General features: G+C 43.1%; 1 protein-coding gene across 1 annotated transcript in view; it reads right to left on the bottom strand.

Moving 5' to 3' along the window:
- The window catches only part of kiaa0319l (KIAA0319-like ortholog), a 47,130-nt gene that overhangs the window by 12,017 nt on the left and 18,027 nt on the right, over nucleotides 1-17,086 (bottom strand). The window contains exons 7-14 of the mRNA XM_061741100.1: nucleotides 6,691-6,789; nucleotides 6,028-6,125; nucleotides 5,842-5,929; nucleotides 4,526-4,618; nucleotides 4,309-4,441; nucleotides 1,941-2,046; nucleotides 1,729-1,851; nucleotides 621-744 (exon numbers count right to left, since the gene is read on the bottom strand). Of these exons, the coding sequence (XP_061597084.1) occupies nucleotides 621-744; nucleotides 1,729-1,851; nucleotides 1,941-2,046; nucleotides 4,309-4,441; nucleotides 4,526-4,618; nucleotides 5,842-5,929; nucleotides 6,028-6,125; nucleotides 6,691-6,789 (864 nt within the window). The remainder of the gene's footprint in view (nucleotides 1-620; nucleotides 745-1,728; nucleotides 1,852-1,940; nucleotides 2,047-4,308; nucleotides 4,442-4,525; nucleotides 4,619-5,841; nucleotides 5,930-6,027; nucleotides 6,126-6,690; nucleotides 6,790-17,086) is intronic.

Raw genomic sequence — 17,086 nt, 5'->3', positions numbered from 1 at the left:
TTTTATGTTTATTAAAAAAAACAAAATGAATAAATTAAAATAAGTAAATGAAAACACTGGTATTGGATCATTACTGAGTACTGATTGATCTTAAGTCCAGGTATCTGGTTGAAGGTGTCAGTAAGCCCCATCCCCCTTAGTTACTGTTGCCAACTCAGTTTCATAATGGTGTCTGCGTGAAAACCTCGTCCCAAGACGTATTAGACTAATTTAGGACACAAAAAGGACCATCTTTGATCAAGGAACATTCAGGAGATAACATCAGTATGTTTATCCTTTCACCTCTTGGCCAGCACTAACGTCTCTTCGTACCTTTTAAGTTGTTGCAGCTTAATATGCAAAACAGGATGTATATTACCAAATAATATGACTGCAAAGAAGTAAAAGTTGAAGTTGTTGTAAGCTAGCCTCTGTTCTGGGCCTGGATGACAAAAGAAATGACGAAACCGCTCAAGCAACTCCTTCTACTGTGTGTGGACAGAACTCCTCGATAACATGGTTCTGGAAGCTGAGTTTATGCTTCACGTCCTGTTCAAACACTCTCCGTCAGGATGTGTCTGCAGCTGCCCAGGAGCTTATCAGCTATAGCACACATGGCAGTGTTCAGTGCTGTTGTTTACCTGGCTGCACGATGACGGTCACCTCGGAGGTGGCCTGCTGCCCCGCTGAGTCAGTCACGGTCAGCTTGAAGGTGTAGTCGCCCTCCTGCATGGCCGACAGCTGCAGGATGGGGGTCCGAACTCCCTGAACGCCACAAAAACACGACGCTGTGAGCAGTGTTGTGTATGAACAAGTTCAAATGAACGTGTTCATTTCTGTGAGAACGTTGAACTGAATGCAACATATTTGAAAATAAAGAACTTGAACTTGTTCATTCTGCAGATCACAAACTGGAATTTGAACTGTTCAGATTATGTGAGTTTCAGCTTCAATGTTTAGGTCCAATTATTATGGAATACATTTCACCAGGGGGCGGCGCACCCATTTAAAATACTCGACAAGACGACGACTTCACACTACATTAGTCCATGGCAACGGCGGCCTGAGCCCGGTGCAGTCTTTACTAGACCAGTGAAGAGAGAGACGTTACGGACGCAGATGATGATCCGCTTATTATTATCCGCGGGAATTTTATACATCGTCTCCCAAAGAGTCCGACGGTAAAAATCTAACCTTTCTGTGCAAATTATGTCCACCTGCGCTGAGAAAACAAGTCCGGGCATCTGCCTCGTCAACTTCAAATTTGAAATGTCATGTGGAGTTAAAGCATCAGTGTGAGAAAAATATCTGCAAGTCCTTGACAATCAAAAAAAGTCATCAGGAAAGACCAAGAAGACCCAACACCCCCAAACGACCCCAGTCCCACTGCTGCACCTTCAGGGGTTTGATTTCCCAGCAACAGGTGGACAAACTGATAATGGACTACATTGTTGGAGATTTACAGCCTCTGAGTAAAGTTGAAAAGCCACTAGAACAATACATGATTGTATACAGTTAACAGTTTTAGGATAGGGGCCGTTTCATTCGTACTTCTCACCTAAAAATAGTGAAATAAACTGAATTTGAACTAGTTCAAAGTGAAAATGGTGAACTGTGAATGTGAACTGTTCATTTTTAAACTATGTGAACTGAACTTTGAACTAGTTCATGAGAAGTATGAACTTGCACGACACTGGCCATGAGTTTCAGCGCTCTGAATCCTGGGAACACGAGCTGAACCGCACCCACCTGCATCTCCACCACCTTGTCCTTGCTCTCCATGCTCAGCGACCACTCATAGGACAGGAAATCGTGGTCGTCAGTGCTCTGGTTGCCGTAGAGAGTGATGGAGTTGCGCGGCAGCTGGATGACCTGAGGGAAGCCAGATGTCAGAGCTGGTTTAGTCCGAACAGCTAAACGCTGGTGCACGAGCAGACAGAGACGGTGGAAGCCGCTCAGACCTGGTTCGCGCCGGCAATGGCCGTAGGCTTGTAGTCCTTGGCTTTGTATACGGAGAGCGAGGCCTGGGTCGAGTTTGTAGCTCCGTCTGAGTCTGTTACTGTCAAACTGGTGAAGAACAAAAACAAAGGCAAAACTGACGTTCTTCTTTCATGTTTTTCACACTTTATTAATTCATTCAACAAAAATGAAGCCAAGAGGAGAAGAAACACCACCCATCCACCCTCAGCAGATGTTTCCTTCAGCAGCAGTAACCCTCAGTAAATCTTCCCTGTTTGATTTCATCCATGACTCATGGTTGTGGAGGGGAATTCTGGTTCATTATTCTTTCTAACGTTGCTTCAGTTTGAGGTTTTAGAATATTCAGTTTGACACAGCTATCTATCTATCTATATCTAATTTTTATTTGTGGGCTTTATTTTATTTTCTGGTCAAAAAAGGATTCTGGCTTCAAAACAAACCCAGAGCATCGTGCTGTTTGGTTTCCCCTAAAACATGATTCTGGACATTAAGACCAAACACCTCCACTTTGGTCTCATGTGTCCAGAGGACATTGATCGATGCTGTCATGGACTTTAACATCCAACATCCTCAGTGAGGCCCGGAGGCTCTGAGGTGGAGATCTTGTTTTTTTTTTTGAGCAATTCATCATCTTATTTTGAGTTGAATTTGCTGGAAACTACTCCTGAGTAGACCGACAACAGACTAGTGAATAATCTCTCTCACTGCAGAATGTTTGGAAGAGCCTTTGTAACTCTTTCCAGATGTATAGAGGGAATGCGCATGACGTCACAGATGCGACTTCACAGCGGGTTACGCCCGCTGAGTGGCAGAAAGACAGTGGCAGCGTAAACTTTCAGTTTGAGCATTTGAAACCATCTAAAATGGAAAAGAGCTGTTGCGCGATTGACTGTACTCATAGATTAAGCAAGAAATCAGAGTTATTGTTTTACAGACTGCCGAAAAATAAGCTTAAGAGAGACAAATGGATTGCTGCAATTCGCAGAAACAGCTGGATTCCAGACACCGAAACGTGGATTTGAGGTTCCCATTTTGTATCAGGTAATGTTGGATTTTTGGGTAGCTAACGTTAAAGTGTCAAATCATAAAGTTCGGTGTCCTCATCACTTTAATTTCTCCAACAAATCCTGCCTTGAAGTAGGACCAAGCATCAAGACTTTTGTATGCCTTCAAGCTTTGCTTCGTGTATTTCCCCGGCGTAGAAATTAAGTACATATAAATATCAGGAAACTGGATTCGTGGCCAAATATTAATGTCCATGGACCACTGGTTCTTGGTAACTGTACGGGTCACTGTCAAGTCCAACTGCCTTTAATTTAAAGGGGACCTATTATGGCATCTAATACCTATTTTAAAACAGGCCTTGAATGTCTTAAAAACAAGCTTTTGATTGTTTTTGCTAAATTAGAAATTCAGCCTCTGAGCCATGTCTTTATCTTCCCATTCTCTAACCTCATTATCTATGCAGGATTCTGAGTGGGTGGGGCTATGATAATGAGGCTCTGTGCTGATTGGCTGCCTGAATGACGCGATACACCGCTACGAAAAAATGGCGGAAGTTCCGGCCGGCGGAGTTAGTTGTGGGCGTGGTTTCACGCATCGGAGGCCAACCTATGTAAATCACTCCCGTTGTTACGTAACGACGGGAGCAGAATCTGAACGGCTCGTAGAAGCCACATCACACTGGACAGCTCATCCGGGCGGCTGTACAGACACTGCAGAATTTGGTTGCTTTCCTCCTTCTCTGAGTTGGCAGGCTGAGGGGAGACCACTTTATATATGTTAAAGCAAGAGAAACCGTGTTTTCCATAATAGGTCCCCTTTAAGCCGATAATCGGCTGTAATCCTGTCTTCTCCACTAGTTCCAGCCATTTTTGATAATGTTTTGCCACTCAGTGCGAGTAATGGGGCGTGGTTCAGTGGGGAAGTGACGTCAATGCAGACCCTCTATTTCCAAGAGCCTTTACTTATGTCTTTCCCTCTTGGCATTGTGTTCCCACACACTTGAATGTTCCAGACAAATAAACTACCAAAACACCTGCCTTTCTAGAGGTCTGCACACCTGCTGCTGATCTGGTCAATGATTGGTACCTGGTAAAAACTTTTTCAATTCATTTTTGTTGGATAAATAATGAATTACGATCAGATGATCTTCATGTCTTTATACACCAAAAGGCATCACTGCTCACCCGTGATACCATATCATATAATTTTTTTCTTTGTTTTGAGACTGAAATGAAGCTCTGCAGAAACACAGAGGAGGAAACAGACTCCTGCAGACGGTGTCTGAACATCTCTCAGGACTGCAGACATGCTGGACACCCGACCCGGTCAAGGCTCCACACGTACCTGAAGGTGTAGTTTCCCGGCACCAGGCTGGTAAGGGTGAGGATAGGGGTGTCGGCGGAAACCTTCTCGGCCCTCAGGGGGCCCTTGACCTCCTCCCAGTGCCACGCCACCACCTTGTCGTCGTCAGTGCTCTCTGAGCAGAGGAGGACAGGAAGTCCTGGTTAACCAGGTCTCTTTGGTTTGGTGTCACATGTGCTTGTGCGGAAGCCAGACTCACGGTTTCCGTCTATCAGCGTGGAGCTGGTCGGCAGGGAGATCTCCTGGAACTCGGGGGAAACTACAGCAACTGGAGGCTTGTTTACCCGTGGCTCTGTCAGGTGGAAAACATGGCGTTAACGAGCTGCAGCGGGGCACAGGTCTCACCCAGCTCAACGAGCCTCGCTGTTCAGGTGGAACACCCTTTCAGAGCATCTTCTACATATTTGTTCTTTTGTTTTTACAAAAGTTTAATTGCTTGTTGCAAAAAGCTACATCTGTAGTGCTGAAGGGATGCAAACCTGGAACTGAAGACAACCGCAGTTCCTCTACTGACCACCGGGGTCTGGATCCACTGACCTCCACGTTTAAATGTAGAGTTTAACAGCAGAAATAAACTAATTTACAGTCTGGTACAAAAATAGTTCTGGTCTCCAGAGTTTACATCCATCACTAGTGTGCGGGGCATCAGGTCAAATTAAATGAAGCCACAAATGGATGCATGATTAGGGGTGTGGTCCTTGGATTGACAGCTAGCTGTCATCCCTTTATCGTTTTAAACTGGAATAAAACCCCAACAACAACTGAAAGGTAACATGTCTTCTAGGACAGGGGTTTTCAACTCCAGTACTCGGGACCCCCTGTCCTGCAATTTTTAGATGTTTCCCTGCACCAACATACTTGATTCTAATTAATGGTCCTCATTAGCTTGTCACCAAGGTCTGCACAGCTCTGTTGATGACACAGGTACTTGTATCACGGTGTGTTGAAAGCAGGGTAGCATCTAAAACATGCAGGACAGGGGGGGTTTGAGGACTGGAGACCCTCAGCGAGCGTAAACGTCAGGCAGCAGCTACCTTTACCCATGAACAAGGGCCCTCTAGCTTGTTGCTGCACTGGCAGCAGCGGAACCAGCTGGCAGGAACTTTGCTTGACCTCGAGTGGGACCCCGAAAGGTCCCGAAGACCAAACAGCAGCCCTGCTGGTGCTCGACGAGTTCTCAGGCTAGTTCTTTGGGCTGATCCCAAATAGGCTCCACTGGTGAAGCTCCCGGACAAGCCCCGCCCCCAGACAGCCTGACGGCACCCTCTGCTGGAATCAACAAAAATCCAGGATGCAGATTTTGTTTCTCATTTCTTTGAATCACGTTGATTTCAGCTGAGAAGACCGAGCGCCAGGTTGAGAGGATCTTCATGCTGGTTCTGGTTCACGGGTTGTATTCACCCGTCGGTGTGATAAAACTCCTGAAACTACCCGTCCCAGCTCCGGGACGGTCTACTCGTCCCAAGACGACAGTCACAGACGATGCTTTCAGGAGTTTCTGGAACACACTCTCACCTGGTTTAACCGTGACGTTGACGTACGACTCTCCGCGCGAGCCTTCGCCCTCCACCGTCACGCCGAACTCATACAGGCCCACGGTCAGCTGACCCGGAGGGGAGACACAGACAGGAAGTGAGGCGGACCGAAGCTTTCACACAGAAACTTCCCTGCCGACATCCCATCATGAAAACTCCTGCGCACCTTGCTGAGTTTCAGCGTGGCGCTCTTCTGGCCCTCCGTCTCCCCGCTGTAATCTTTGGGATGCGTTATCAGCTGCCAGTCGAAGGTGTAGTGGGTCCCTGCGGAGAACAAATCCCCAGATTAAAGCCTGTTAAACGACAGTAGAGACAGGCGGGGCAGCGGGAGGACGGACGCAGCCCAGCCGGCGCTCTGAGCTCAGACCAACCCTCTGGGACCTCCATGGGTTTTCCATTTTTCCATTTTCGAGTGTGGACCTATCATGCCATTCATTCACCAATATCATCTAACAATTAATAATAATTCAGCTAAATAAAATTACATGATGAACATCTCCCTCCCTGGCAGGCCCTCATCACATGCCTTAAGTTTTGATTAGTGGGTATCCAAAGTTATTATAGTTTTGTATTTTTCCATTAGTTTCAGTATTAGCTTTAGTTTGTTATGATAATACGAGGTATTTGTCGTGGCCAAGGTTTAAGTTCAGAGCAGGTATTACAATACAACACACAACAGTGTCTTGTATTGTAATATAACAAAGTAACAAATGTAATAAAGTTATTGTCAGAAAGTGTTAAAAAGTCATGTTCCATTATGTGTCCCTTTTTAAATTTCAGCACCTGCCTCCAAAGGTCTCTGCACGTCCCTGTTGCTCGGGGTTCTCACCTGGTGGCGGCGTCGGCACAACAAAGGCGTTGAGCTCCACCTCGTTGCGGGGGAGAGTCACCTCCACGTTCTCTCCTGCAGACACCACCAGCTCCCGCACTGTGGGGGGCACAGAGAGGTCAGACTGGAGACCTCCACCTGGAAAAGCCTTGAGAGGCTGCAGTGAAACCTTCTGGGCTGATGCTGAAGAGTTCTCTCTCTTCACTGAAACCTGGATGTGGTGATCTCTACTCAGGCAAGTCCAGTTTATTTGTATAGCACAATTCAACACAAAGTAATTCAAAGTGCTTTACATCAACATTAAAAGCAGCAATACACAATTAAACAGTAAATAACAAATAAAATGAAATAACATGATAAGAAAAGAGGTAAAATAATAAAAATCAGAAGTTGTTCAAAAGTAAGGGCAGTAGAGTACAGCAGGTACACATATCATTCTTAAAATGGCAAGAATTACGTTTCTATATATCAAAACGTACAAAGACCGGGTTAAATACAGTATTACAAAAGTAATCTAACAATTCGTGCAGTGAATCAAACCAATTCGACAATTCCACGTCACAATGCCTGCATTCGGGGCTTTTCCATAACTTTGCACGGTTTTCAAAAAGTATTTAATTTAAGAGTATGCTTAAATAACAAATAAAATGATAAGAAAAGAGGTAAAATAATAAAAAGCACAAGTTGCACAAAGAAACCTTTAAGAGCCATATTGACCATTACTGTCCTGTCATCTGCTGTCTCGCCCGTACAAACTGTTCTGTAAGAGTCCTACAGAAGAGGGACTCATACTTTCTCATGAAGAAAATATGAGCCGAAATCCAGCCCAGAGTGTGTGTGAGTCTGTCTGTGTGTGTGTGTGTGTGTGTGTGTGTGTGTGTGTGTGTGTGTGTGTGTGTGTGTGTGTGTGTGTGTGTGTGTGTGTGTGTGTGTGTAAACATTAAAATCATACCATGGTTGCTCTCAGGATCATCAAGGCACAGATGAATAAGTACCACATGACGGCTCACACAACATCACAGGCCTGTTCAGACTGCAGGCAAATTGGGCCCACATCTGATTTCTATTCCATCAGATCTGGGCCACTTCCACATGTGGTCCTGAATCAGACCCAGGGCTGATGCTTTTCAATGTGGCCACAGTGTGAACAGCCAAGGAGGATTTGATGCGACTTTTACCCCAATCTACGTGGACATTTGTCACCGTTCATCCCTGCCATAGTTCCAGTCCGTTGTCCTCCTTGTTATTGTTCTTGTGCACATGCTGGTCAGCTATAAACCGCAAACAGTTCACACTGGAATCTGACTTAGGCCACCTTTTAAAAGGTTATGTGAACAGCCAAACAAAAGTTGGATCCGAGGAAAATATCCGAATTGAGCGACTTGCAGTGTGAACGGGGATCCAGGTGCTGCCAATCACCAATCTGTCGGTTCACTTTGATTTATAGCACGTTTATTACAATATAAACTGTCTAGGTGCTTTTAAGAGGTCCAGAACAGGACCGCCGAACAAATATTACATTTTTCAATTCAATTTTATTTGTATAGCGTCTATTACAACAGAAGTTGTCTCTAGGATCTTTCCAGAGACCCAGAACTTGACCCCCGAGCAATCATTACATAAACATAACAAACAATGGCAGGTAAAAACTCCCGTAGTGGGACAAAAACCTTAAACCAAACAGTGGCAGGTAAAAAAGCCCCTTTAGGAGGGAAGAAACCTTGAGCAGGACCTTAAACACTAGTAATTTCATTAAAGCATTGATTAAAAATACAATGACAAGTAAAAGACTCATTGATGAAGTGATGATCTGCAGACCTGACCCCCGATCATTGGTCAGGAGCATGACTGACGTGGAGATGTTTGATCTGCATGTCCAGAACCATGTTTGGAGAAAACCGAACAGTAATTCAGCAGCACGCTGGGGGAGGGGCCATGGTTTGGGTTACAGCCAGAATGGCCAGAAAACAACAGGATCAAGATATTGGATGACCTGGTCAATGTCCAGACCTGAACCTGACTGAAAGGTTGGGGTGGGACCGGCAGAGATCTGACTCTACAGACTACAAACTACAATGGAAGGACGGACCAGAATTCCTCCAGAACCATGAGAAGCGGATGAAGTCAGACAGGAAACGTCTACTGAGGGTTCCCGCTGAAATCCCTGGCCAGGATGGATCAAATCTCAGCAGGAAAAACAGGCTGAGTCAGTCCTTAAGGAAGGCAGCTCGGCGGGGCGTTTGCGCCGCTGAATCCGCTGCAGGTTGAAGCGGAGGAGGCGATCACACTGGTTCTTCCTGTTTGGAGAAGCTCAGCGTGTCTCAGCACATTCCTGTGAGTTAGTTTCAGCCCCGTCATGATTAGTCTGGGAAAACACCATGCGAGCGGCGGCAGGAATCACCAGGACAAAGTACAACCTCCACGAGCAATCAAACGTCTCCATCAGCAGTCAAGGAGTTCGGACTTTTTACTCATGTAGATTCATGAATCAAACTCAGCTCACGAGGAACCTGAGAGTCATGTGATTGTCCCTGACTTTAGAGTAGAAATAAGAGCAATGACTCTACCGACCACCAGGGTCTTGATCCAACACAGTTCATCTCCACTGACCTCCATGTTAAAAGGTCCAACTTTACAGCGGAAATCAACATTTACAGTCCGGTAAAAATCTCCATATCTGGACTTAGCAGCCATCTTCTTTTCCAGTTGAAGGCAGCTAGCCAGGGCTAACGGGAGGATGACCGACTGATAAAAGACCTCTACCAGACTTCCGGTATGGCGGTGAGCTGAGTGGACGCGTGCTGACCTGCTCTGCTACCCTGTTGGCTAAATCCTTCTTAAATATTGCATTTGAATTATCGAAATACCTCCATTTCGATAAATAAAGTTACGGTAATGCCGGCGTCACAGAAAAAAATCAGTCAAGGGCGAAGCCAAACTCTTCAGGCTAAATTGTCGGACTTTAAGGCGTCGAGTTCTAGCAATAAAGCCTCATCTAGCATCAAAACCATGGACTCCCCAGCAGGTGCTGGCCCGACTCCGAGGGAAGAACCAACGGATGGAGGCAGCGATGAGACGGCGGGCGAGGCCGGTCCCATGTCGGCTGCCATTCTGACTGCTATCAAAGACATGAAAACTGAGTTTTCCACCAGGTTTGATGGCGTTTTGTCCGCTATTGAAAGCGTCAGGAAAGACGTCACTGACTGTACGGAGCGGGTCACGGAGGCAGAAACGAGGATTTCAACAACTGAAGATAATGTTGCCTCGCTCCAAACAAAAGTAAAAGTCCTAGAAAACAAAAATAAAGACTTGGAAGAAAAACTACTGGACCTGGAGATGAGATCAAGGCGCTCCAATTTGAGGCTGGTCAATTTACCGGAGGGAGCGGAGGGGGAGGACGCGTGCGCCTTCTTGGAGAATTGGCTGCCGGACGCGCTGGAGCTCCCGCTGGGGCGCACCAAGCTGACGGTGGAGAGAGCGCACAGGATCGGACCGAGCGCACGCAACAATCCTTCACCCCGCACGCTGATTATGAAGTTTTTGGACTTCAGGGATAAAGAACTGGTGACAAGAGCAGCCAGAACAAAAAGAGAAGTGCGATACAAGAACCAGACAGTGAGGTTTTACCAGGATGTGGCGGCAGGTGTTCACAAGAAGCAGAAGGAGTTTGACGAGGCGAGGCGGCAGCTCCGCGCAATGGGACTGCGTTACGGCATCATCCCCCCCGCCCGACTGATTGTGACTTATAAGGAACGGTCCCACATCTTTAACAACCACGTTGAAGCGGAAGACTTCATCAAACGGATCAGGTCAGAAGTGAGACCAGGCTGAATTATTAAGAAAAGACCTGTCTCACGCTTTACTAAGTAGAAGGTAACAGCTGATGAGAAGAAAATAATGCGCAAGATTGAGGCGAGCTTGCAATAAGTTTAATGTTAAATATATACTTCTGTTATATGATGTTTATTAGCCTAAAGTATGCTTAAGGATAATACTCAGGGCTTATAATTATGACGTAACTGTTAGTGCTATAGTTTTGCTTCTTTTTTTCCTTCTCTCTTTATAAGCAACAGTTGAGAGGCAGAATGCATCTTTGGCAACTGTCATCTTGTTAACTTTAATATAACTGATGGGGTTAAATTAACCCACTTGTTCATATCTGTTCAGATTCTCCTTAGTGAGTCCAGAGAGTGAAATTTGACTTAATAAATAATAATAAAAGGAGGATGTCTATGAAAGAAAATGTTTAAAGGTTTATGGTAGCATAAGAGTGTACGGTTAATGTAATATCACTTGTTTGTTTTTTTAGCTCAGTAATTCTGTCTTACCCTTGTGGTGGAACAGTTTTAGGCTATCTGGAAGCTTAAGAATTTAGGGGGAAGATATTCAGGCTAAGTTGCCTGGATATGGGTGAGGGTTTGGGTTCAGTCTTTGTTTGTAGTATTATTTATGTTGGTCTTTTGGTTTTTTCTTTTTTTTCTTTTTACAAACCTCTTAAAATGTTTGGGGAGTACTATTATACAATCTACACAAATGTCTAGTGAGATAAAAATTAAAATCACATCATGGAACTGCAGGGGGTTGAGAAAACTTAAGAAAGTCAAACAAGTCATGAACAGAATAAAATCAATGCAGTCTAATATTGTGCTTCTTCAAGAAACACACTTGATGGACAATGATGATCTGAAAGTTAGGAGGAGGTGGAAAGGCAAGGTCTTTTCGGCATTGTTTAACTCTCAAGCAAGAGGCGTCACTACGTTAGTGCATGATTCCATACCATTTCAAGTAAATAAGGTTATCAAGGACAAATTGGGACGTTACCTTATCTTACAAGGTAACTTACTAAAAGAGCAGATTGTCTTGGCGAACATCTATGCACCGAATACAGATGACCCTGATTTTTTTCACAATGTATTCCTCATTTTGTCTACTCTTCCGGGTAAAATTGTGGTGGCAGGCGATTTTAACTGTGTGTTAGATCCAGCGAAGGATAGGAGCTCTGGAACTATAGAGTCTCACACTCGTAGTAGGGCAAGTATACAACACTTCATGAAAGAATTAAACTTGATAGATATCTGGAGGGAAGAAAACCCTGACGATTTAAAATTTTCGTGTTACTCAGGTGTACACAAGTCCTATTCAAGAATTGACTTCTTTTTGATATCTGCAGAGCTAAGGCACAAAGTGAAGGGATGCTCCTATGATGCTATCCTAATTTCAGATCATGCTCCTAACTCATTGGTATATCAGGACTCAAAGCTGGTTAAAGATGCTAGGGTTTGGCGTTGCAAACAAAAATGGTTGGCCGACCCCGGCTTTGTGTCTTTTCTGGATGAACAAATCGCTTTCTATTTTGAAACTAATACGACAGAAACTTCAGCAAGTACGAGATGGGAGGCCTTTAAGGCTTTTATTAGAGGCCAGATAATCAGCATTACAAGTTCTAAAGCAAAATTAACTTTTCAAAAGGCGAAAAACTTAGAGACAAAAATAAAAAGAATAGAAAATGAGTATTTTCGAACAAAGTCATCAGAATCTCATCAAGAACTACTGCTGCTTAGAGCACAATACAATGAATTATCCGCAGCAAAAGCGATGGCCAGTTTGTTGCGACTTAAGCAGTCATTCTATGATCAGGGGGAAAAACCTGGGAAAGTCCTTGCATGGCGTCTTAAGCAGCTACAGAGCGAAAGGGCTATCACCTCACTGCAGAGTGGTCAAGGAGAAACCATTGTAGATCCAACAGAAATAAATGAATCTTTTCGGGAATTTTATGAAGGTCTTTATAGTTCAGAAATTATGAATGAAGATCCAGAACTAAAAGTGTTTTTAGATAGTATAAATATACCCAGTATGCCAGAAATATTTAGAACAAATTTGGATAAAGATATTACACTAGAGGAATTATCAGCTGCAATTGATAGCATTAAAGCAGGGAAAACTCCCGGACCCGATGGTCTCCCAATTGAAATTTATAAAAAATTTAAGAATAAATTGCTGACTCCAATTTTAGAAATGTTTACAGAGTCCTTTCAAAATGGCACTTTGCCAACATCTCTAAGAGGAGCATTAATTACTCTGCTCCCGAAGGCTGGTAAACCAAAAAATAAATGTGAAAACTGGAGACCTATCAGTCTGCTAAATGCAGATTTGAAAATACTTTGTAAAATTTTAGCGAAAAGAATCGAAGGAATAATAACTAAGATAATTGGGAGGGATCAGAACGGGTTCATTCGTGGCAGACATGGTTTCCATAATGTCAGAAGGATTTTGAATATTCTTTACCATCAAAAGGGGGCGCCAGACACCGCTTTACTGTCCCTCGATGCTCAAAAAGCGTTTGACAGAGTGGAATGGTCTTATTTGTTCGAGATTCTGGCACGCTTTGGGTTGGGAGAGAATTTTTGTAATTGGATTAAATTACTCTATACGGAGCCATATGCTCAGATTTTGACTAACAGTAATATCTCCAAAACTATAAAAATAAATCGCGGGTGTAGACAAGGGGACCCTTTGTCCCCATTGTTGTTCATTATGGCAATCGAGCCTTTGGCAATTGCAGTGAGGGCACATGATAGCATCTCCGGAATAGCCATAGGACAGACAGAGCACCGTTTAGCTCTATATGCTGACGACGTAATAGTTTTTCTCAAAAACACCAACAAATCCATTCCAGCCCTGCTAGACTTGATTAGGGAGTTTGGTAAAATTTCAGGTTATAAAATTAATAAATCTAAAACATCAATTATGTTATTAAACAATATAGACAGGGAAAATCCAACAAATGTAGTTTCACAATTTAAAGTCGTCAATTGCTTTTCTTATTTAGGCATTCAAATTGTCCCATTGCTTAACAATATTATAGAAACTAACTATAGACCAGTTATGCAAGATATCTCAAATTCTTTAGATAGATGGGCTGCTTTACCAATGTCGTTAATAGGGAAAATAAATACTCTCAAAATGAATGTACTTCCCAAACTGTTGTATTTGTTTCAAAATTTACCACTGCCACCACCAAGCAATTTATTTTCTCAGCTGAAGACACTTTTCATTAAGTTTCTATGGAGCAATAGACGCCCCAGACTGCTCCTATCATTGTTGTACTTGCCTTATGATAGAGGAGGGCTTAAATGCCCAAATCCACGCTGGTACTACTGGGCAGCGCAACTGAGAACACTGATGTTTTACTACTCTGAGGAAAATGTGCCACTGTGGAGAGAAATGGAAGGTGACTCATTGAAGCTGCCTCTGCCCATTCACCTGTATTCAGCGAAGTTTAAGAAACTTAAAAAATCCACCAAAAATCCTATGGCTAAAAATATGATTAGTGTGTGGCAACAAGCTAAGAAATATTTCGAAATAGTTGACTCACTCTCACTATTTAGTCCGATATGGGGAAATGATCTCTTTCCCCCAGGAAGAGATGGGGGGGGGTTTAAAATTTGGGCTGAACATGGGTTACGAAAAATAGGAGATCTTTATAGTCCTGATGATAAACATCTGTTGTCCTTTGATGACATTGTTATCAAGCATGGCATAGCTCGCAGCCAGTTCTTTAAATTTTTACAACTGAGAGATTTTATTAGAACTCAACAAAATCAGTCCTTGTCCATTCCTAAGTTATCATCACTTGAAGAAATAATGGTAAAAGACTGCCAGGGAAGGGGCTGGATTTCCAAAATATATAACCAATTGGTTAGTGAATCTTCAGAATCCTCGGTAAATCAGCTTGAGTCCTGGAGAGAGGACCTACAGGAGAATATCTCCATGGAGGAATGGGAGAGGGCTTGTACCAAAGCACAATTACAGACAGTGAACACTCGTCTAAGATTGCTGCAGTACAACTGGTTAATGCGTACTTATTTGACTCCAGTTAAGCTTAACAAATTCAATGGTGCTATACCGGATGTTTGTATAAAATGTGACAAAGAAAAGGGCACGATCTTCCATTGTTTGTGGCAGTGTTCTCAAATAAAGAAATTCTGGGAAGAAGTGAAACGGTGTATTGAGGAAATATTAGAGATACGTTTGCATTTAGAGCCAAAATTATTCCTATTGGGTATTTACCCAGCTAATTGTAACATGAGAAAGAAACACCAACTATTTTTAGATATAGGCTTGCTGTTGGCCAAGAGAGTCATTGCATTGGCGTGGAAAGAGGTGGATAGACCAAGAATAGGTAAATGGCTTTCCGAACTAACTGCAACTCTGCCCTTAGAAAAGATCACGTATACGATCAAGGGTAAGCAATCTGTCTTTAATGACATCTGGGGCCCATTTACAAACTTTCTTTCTAATAAAGACTTGTCTGGTTTGGTGGAAACACCTGGGGATGATCCATGAACAACCCTCTGCAGCTTCAAAAAGGTTTTAGCGTCTTGTGTTGAGTGATTGTTGTCAATTTATGTGCAGTGCAAACTTGTATGAGAAGTGTATGATTGGTTTTATTTCTACTCTCCCCATTTTCCTTTTATTTTTTTATTTTTTATTTTTTTAATCTTACTAACTACTTTATTGCTATAGATTTCACTTACTCAAGCAATGTATAATTATTTCATTACATATTGAATTCCTGTCTTTCGTTAGGTATTCATATTTATTATTTGTATTATTTGTTGTTTTGTTGTCACGATTTGGTTGTGAATTGAGGGCATGGGTTCTGCACAGTTTGGGGCAGATGTTTTGAGTCCCATGGGTTATATAGTGTGTATGTACTTTTATGTTTTGAAATGAATAAATATATTGTTGGAAAAAAAGACCTCTACCAACCCCCTACCACGGTGGAATCAGAGAATGCTCAAGGTTCAATGGCTGACCTTTTAAACATTCAGCGTTCTGGGGCCCTGGAGAGCCAAAGTCACAGTCTACTTTGTGGTGAATTAACTAAGTAACAAGCATTTCACCAGACACCAAAGGTGCAATTTAAACTAAAACATGCACTGACACACACCAGCAAAATACAGTGAATAATACACAAATGTAAATCAACGTTAAAGCAGCACAATGTAACTGTCAGCTTTTGTTGAGTTTGGCAGCTCCTTTCTGTCTGAGGAACATCGTCTGTTTGTGAATCGGACACCTGTACGTATACATGCATACACGCATACACACACACTATATATATATATATATATATATATATATATATATATATATATATATGTATATATATATATATATATATATATATATATATATATATATATATATATATATATAGTGCTAAGGGTCGCTGTATATGCCCTGGGACGTCAACTTATGTTACTTTTCCTTCCTTTCTACCAATTTCACTCCCGCTCCACATTTCTGTCGTTGTTACTGAAACAACCTTTGACATTAGAATAGTGATGCACCGAAATGAAAATTTGTGGCCGAAACCGAAACTAATAATAAACACTTGGCCGAATACCAAATAACATACCGAGCAATGGTTCTTCGCAGTTTTCTTATTTATTTTGCCAATTTTTTCACCATTGCATAAATCAAATACATGTGCAGTGAAATACCCACCAATCACAATTTGTCCTACTGTACTTATTGTATTTTTCCTTTCCTCCCGTTCAAATCCAATTAATCAGGTCGGGTGGGGCAGTGCTGATCTCCGCAATTTGAAGCCTTGTATAATAAAAAAAAAAAAAAAGGTTGCTACTTCGAGGATTTCACTTATCACGGGTTCTTTTTAGTAACGTAACCCCTGCTAAAAATGAGGGACTACTGTACAGCTTATTATTATTATCATTATTACCTGTGCCAAGTCAGGAAAGCGGCCTTGATTGGTCCTCCCATATGCGAGAGGGTTCTGACAGATAACTATCTAACTGTTGAGCGGTTGCGCTTGTCGTCTGCCTGGCATCTGGGTTCGCGCACCACTTCGGTAGTACAGGCCCTTTTCTCTGCACTCTCTCCCCTATCTCCTGCGCTGTGCGTCCCGTGACCGTCTCCATCACCAAGCAGCTTTCCCAAATCCAACTCAGCCTGGATCATTTCTCGTGTCCTCTGCTTTTTCCCCACATCCAAGTAATGACCTGACATGCTGACATGTTTGCTGCATTTAACGCCGCACGCCCCTCACTCCACGCTGTTCGCCGTTTGATTGTATCATCTAAACACGCAGTTATTAATTGTTCGTTTTTTCCCCTACTTATTCCACCGAACACCGTAAGTGTTTTTTTTGCTATTTTCGGCCGAACAATTTCGGTTACCGAACATTCGGTGCATCACTACATGAGAACAGGTACAGCTCTGATGGAGCACCAGTAGGAACCTCCATTTCCCTCAGGTAATGGACAGAGACCTTTTGGGTCCTCAGGACGTTGGTTGGTCCAGAAGGGTGCAGGCTAAGCAGTAAACGGTCAGAGCTATCCCCCAACGAGTAACAGGCTGCAATTAGCTT

The sequence above is a fragment of the Cololabis saira genome, chromosome 15 (assembly GCF_033807715.1).
Source record: "Cololabis saira isolate AMF1-May2022 chromosome 15, fColSai1.1, whole genome shotgun sequence".
In the NCBI taxonomy this organism is placed as follows: domain Eukaryota; kingdom Metazoa; phylum Chordata; class Actinopteri; order Beloniformes; family Belonidae; genus Cololabis; species Cololabis saira.
Note: the sequence above shows the minus strand (reverse complement) of the source record. Positions and strands in the feature narration are given on the sequence as shown.